Raw genomic sequence first — 5000 nt, 5'->3', positions numbered from 1 at the left:
TGACCAGCACCTGTATATACACACACATACATATGTGTGTCAATAAATAAAGATATATATTTATATATATATATATATATATAAATATAAAGCCATGATTATAGGTCCAGATGTTTCTCGTCTCGTCTCACTAACGTGAACTTCTGCTGAAGAACAAAGTGGACTTTGAAGGTCTGGTCCTCTGGACTCTGTGACCTCACAGCACCTGAAGACGTGGTGGTCAGTGAGACCTTCGTCCTCTCCTCCTCCTCCTCCTCTCCTCCTCTAATGGCCTCTTCTTTCTATTAATCCGTCTCTTTGGCTCTGATGAATCTTAACTGCTGCTCCGTTGGAGCTAAATAGCCGAGCGGCTCCATTTGCTTCTTAATTGGCGAGTGATTAAGAGATTAAGAGCGTCCGAATGGCTGCAGCCCCGTGGGGTGGGGGGGGGGGGGGTTAGGAGTCACCTTCCCTGAGGAAAGGTCCCGCTGAGGACTGAGGACTGGACCTCCTGGTTCTTACCGTCCTGGAACACTCGCTCCACGTTGAGGCCGTAGGTGGCGCAGGTCTCGTAGTAGGTGCAGCGCTTCAGGTCGTTGGAGAGCTTCCTGGCTCGCCCGTCATCGATGACTCGAGGGTTAGATGAGCTGATGGCGTCTGAGGAGAGAGAAGGGACATCAGTGTCTCCTTGTGTGTGTCCTAGGACCTCAGTGTCTGCTTGTGTGTGTCCTAGGTCCTCAGTGTCTCCTTGTGTGTGTCCTAGGACCTCAGTGTCTCCTTGTGTGTGTCCTAGGACCTCAGTGTCTCCTTGTGTGTGTCCTAGGACCTCAGTGTCTCCTTGTGTGTGTCCTAGGACCTCAGTGTCTGCTTGTGTGTGTCCTAGGACCTCAGTGTCTCCTTGTGTGTGTCCTAGGACCTCAGTGTCTGCTTGTGTGTGTCCTCGGATCTCAGTGTCTGCTTGTGTGTGTCCTAAGACCTCAGTGTCTGCTTGTGTGTGTCCTAGGACCTCAGTGTCTCCTTGTGTGTGTCCTAAGACCTCAGTGTCTGCTTGTGTGTGTCCTAGGACCTCAGTGTCTGCTTGTGTGTGTCCTAAGACCTCAGTGTCTCCTTGTGTGTGTCCTAGGACCTCAGTGTCTGCTTGTGTGTGTCCTAAGACCTCAGTGTCTCCTTGTGTGTGTCCTAGGACCTCAGTGTCTGCTTGTGTGTGTCCTCGGACCTCAGTGTCTGCTTGTGTGTGTCCTAAGACCTCAGTGTCTGCTTGTGTGTGTCCTAGGAGCTCAGTGTCTGCTTGTGTGTGTCCTCGGACCTCAGTGTCTGCTTGTGTGTGTCCTAAGACCTCAGTGTCTGCTTGTGTGTGTCCTCGGATCTCAGTGTCTGCTTGTGTGTGTCCTAAGACCTCAGTGTCTGCTTGTGTGTGTCCTCGTTTCTCAGTGTCTGCTTGTGTGTGTCCTAGGACCTCAGTGTCTCCTTGTGTGTGTCCTAGGAGCTCAGTGTCTGCTTGTGTGTGTCCTCGGATCTCAGTGTCTGCTTGTGTGTGTCCTAAGACCTCAGTGTCTGCTTGTGTGTGTCCTCGTTTCTCAGTGTCTGCTTGTGTGTGTCCTAGGACCTCAGTGTCTCCTTGTGTGTGTCCTAGGAGCTCAGTGTCTGCTTGTGTGTGTCCTCGGATCTCAGTGTCTGCTTGTGTGTGTCCTAAGACCTCAGTGTCTGCTTGTGTGTGTCCTAAGACCTCAGTGTCTCCTTGTGTGTGTCCTAGGACCTCAGTGTCTGCTTGTGTGTGTCCTAGGACCTCAGTGTCTGCTTGTGTGTGTCCTAAGACCTCAGTGTCTCCTTGTGTGTGTCCTAGGACCTCAGTGTCTGCTTGTGTGTGTCCTAAGACCTCAGTGTCTGCTTGTGTGTGTCCTAAGACCTCAGTGTCTGCTTGTGTGTGTCCTCGGATCTCAGTGTCTCCTTGTGTGTGTCCTAAGACCTCAGTGTCTGCTTGTGTGTGTCCTCGGACCTCAGTGTCTGCTTGTGTGTGTCCTAAGACCTCAGTGTCTGCTTGTGTGTGTCCTCGGACCTCAGTGTCTCCTTGTGTGTGTCCTAGGACCTCAGTGTCTGCTTGTGTGTGTCCTAGGACCTCAGTGTCTGCTTGTGTGTGTCCTCGGACCTCAGTGTCTCCTTGTGTGTGTCCTAGGACCTCAGTGTCTGCTTGTGTGTGTCCTAGGACCTCAGTGTCTGCTTGTGTGTGTCCTAGGACCTCAGTGTCTGCTTGTGTGTGTCCTAGGACCTCAGTGTCTGCTTGTGTGTGTCCTAGGACCTCAGTGTCTGCTTGTGTGTGTCCTAGGACCTCAGTGTCTGCTTGTGTGTGTCCTAGGACCTCAGTGTCTTCTTGTGTGTCCTAGGTCCTCAGTGTCTGCTTGTGTGTGTCCTAGGTCCTCAGTGTCTCCTTGTGTGTGTCCTACGTCCTTCACTATCTCCTTATGTGTCTCCTACGTCCTTCACTTCCTCTCTTGATACAGTCTAAACTGTTAGTGGGCTTTGGCTCCACCTGCTGGTCAATGTGTGTTGAACCAAACTGTTACAGATGTAAGAAATAAAAGTAAATAAAATGTATATTATAATAATAATGATATAATTTATAATATAATAATAATGATATAATATTATAATAATAATGATATAATATTATAATAATATAATTTATAATATTATAATAATAATGATATAATTTATAATATAATAATAATGATATAATATTATAATATTATAATAATAATGATATAATATTATAATAATATAATTTATAATATTATAATAATAATGATATAATTTATAATATTATAATATTATAAATTATATCATTATTATTATAATATTATAATAACAATGATATAATATTATAATAATATAATGTATAATATTATAATAATAATGATATAATTTATAATATTATAATATTATAAATTATATCATTATTATTATAATATTATAATAACAATGATATAATATTATAATAATATAATGTATAATATTATAATAATAATGATATAATTTATAATATTATAATATTATAAATTATATCATTATTATTATAATATTATAATAACAATGATATAATATTATAATAATATAATGTATAATATTATAATAATGATTATATAATGTATAATATTATAATAATGATTATATAGTACTTTATTAATACCAGCAGCTTAGAGCAAAAAAACTACAATATAAAATACTTAATAAATAAGAAGTGTGATAGTGTGTTTATGGATTATTTCCTTCTAAAGTGCTAAAATCATAAATTATACACATATTATTTCTATATTAGTATTGTGTGCTTTATTTTGTGATATAATGTATTTATTTAGATGTTTATCAACCTTAAGAAATCATGAATCCTTCATTCAAATAAACGTATTTAACTGTAATGATGAAAACCCACCACCAGGAGGCAGCAGAGCCTCACACACACGGTGTGTGTGTGTGTGTGTGTGTGTGTGTGTGTGTGTGTGTGTGTGTGTGTGTGAGTACCTTGCGTGCCCACCAGCACCAGCGGCAGGTCTGCAGCGTTCCTGAAGTTGTTCAGTCGGCTGTAGTAGTGATAAACCGTCTGGAAGCTGATCTCGTCCTCCAGACTGAAGACGAAGATCACGGCGTCGACCCACAGAGCGAACTGAGGAGAAGTTAAACAGCTCTATTACGTGGTTCTAAAGATTAATGAGACTATATATGTGTGTATATATATATATATATATGTGTGTGTGAGGTGGACTCAGAGGTCAAATAAAATGAGAGCAGACGGGTCCTTTAAGGAGAGGAGAGCAGAAAGTAAACCAGTGAATTATTCATAAAGTCTAGACTCCATTTGGTCAGTTTGAGATGAAAAGATGACCCACTTTCATCTGTGACCCGAAAGGAGGAGTGCAGGCGTACGGGTGCAGACGTACAGGGTGCAGGCATAGGGGTGAAGATGTACAGGGTGCAGGCGTACGGGTGCAGACGTACAGGGTGCAGGCATAGGGGTGCAGACGTACGGGTGCAGGCATAGGGGTGCAGACGTACGGGTGCAGGCATAGGGGTGCAGACGTACGGGTGCAGGCGTACGGGTGCAGGCATAGGGGTGCAGACGTACGGGTGCAGACGTACAGGGTGCAGGTGTACGGATGCAGACGTACAGGGTGCAGACGTACAGGGTGCAGGTGTACGGATGCAGACGTACAGGGTGCAGACGTACGGGTGCAGACGTACAGGGTGCAGGTGTACGGATGCAGACGTACAGGGTGCAGACGTACAGGGTGCAGACGTACAGGGTGCAGACGTACGGGTGCAGACGTACAGGGTGCAGGTGTACGGATGCAGACGTACAGGGTGCAGACGTACAGGGTGCAGACGTACAGGGTGCAGGCGTACGGGTGCAGACATACGGGTGCAGACGTACGGGGTGCAGACGTACAGGGTGCAGGTGTACGGATGCAGACGTACAGGGTGCAGACGTACAGGGTGCAGACGTACAGGGTGCAGGCGTACAGGGTGCAGGCGTACAGGGTGCAGGCGTACGGGTGCAGACATACGGGTGCAGACATACGGGTGCAGACGTATAGGGTGCAGACGTACAGGGTGCAGACATACAGGGTGCAGGCGTACGGGTGCAGACATACGGGTGCAGACGTACAGGGTGCAGGCGTACAGGGTGCAGACGTACAGGGTGCAGGCGTACGGGTCGTACAGGTGTAAGTGGTTACAGCTGCAGTACTCACCTGGGCCTCTGGGGGGCCTCCTTCATCCCTGATGAGCAGCAGGTGACTCTGACCGTCCACCACGATCTCCTTCTTGAAGCGACCGCCTGAAGACAAACAACCAGACTCTAAATGTCAGAGGAGGTTTAATATCTACAGATATATATTTATAATATATATATAATATATATAATATATATATAATATATATTATATATATCATATATATTATTTATATAATATATATGATATATATTATATATATAATATATATCATATATATTATTTATATAATATATA

At 44.3% G+C, this 5000-nt stretch overlaps 2 protein-coding genes across 7 annotated transcripts in view; both read right to left on the bottom strand.

Moving 5' to 3' along the window:
* LOC142952866 (uncharacterized) overlaps positions 1-128 on the bottom strand; it is a 4333-nt gene extending 4205 nt beyond the window's left edge. For all 6 annotated transcript variants that reach the window (XM_076094864.1, XM_076094862.1, XM_076094863.1 and 3 more), the window contains exon 1: positions 1-128. This exon is cut by the window's left edge. The gene's annotated coding sequence lies outside the window, so the exon portion shown is untranslated.
* LOC142952865 (arf-GAP with GTPase, ANK repeat and PH domain-containing protein 1-like) overlaps positions 1-5000 on the bottom strand; it is an 89897-nt gene that overhangs the window by 54733 nt on the left and 30164 nt on the right. Inside the window, 3 exon segments of the mRNA XM_076094858.1 lie at positions 502-636; positions 3496-3637; positions 4722-4807. Coding sequence (XP_075950973.1) covers positions 502-636; positions 3496-3637; positions 4722-4807 — 363 coding nt within the window.

The sequence above is a fragment of the Anarhichas minor genome, unplaced genomic scaffold (assembly GCF_050575085.1).
Source record: "Anarhichas minor isolate MPS153535 unplaced genomic scaffold, ASM5057508v1 ptg000018l, whole genome shotgun sequence".
Classification (NCBI taxonomy): domain Eukaryota; kingdom Metazoa; phylum Chordata; class Actinopteri; order Perciformes; family Anarhichadidae; genus Anarhichas; species Anarhichas minor.
Note: the sequence above shows the minus strand (reverse complement) of the source record. Positions and strands in the feature narration are given on the sequence as shown.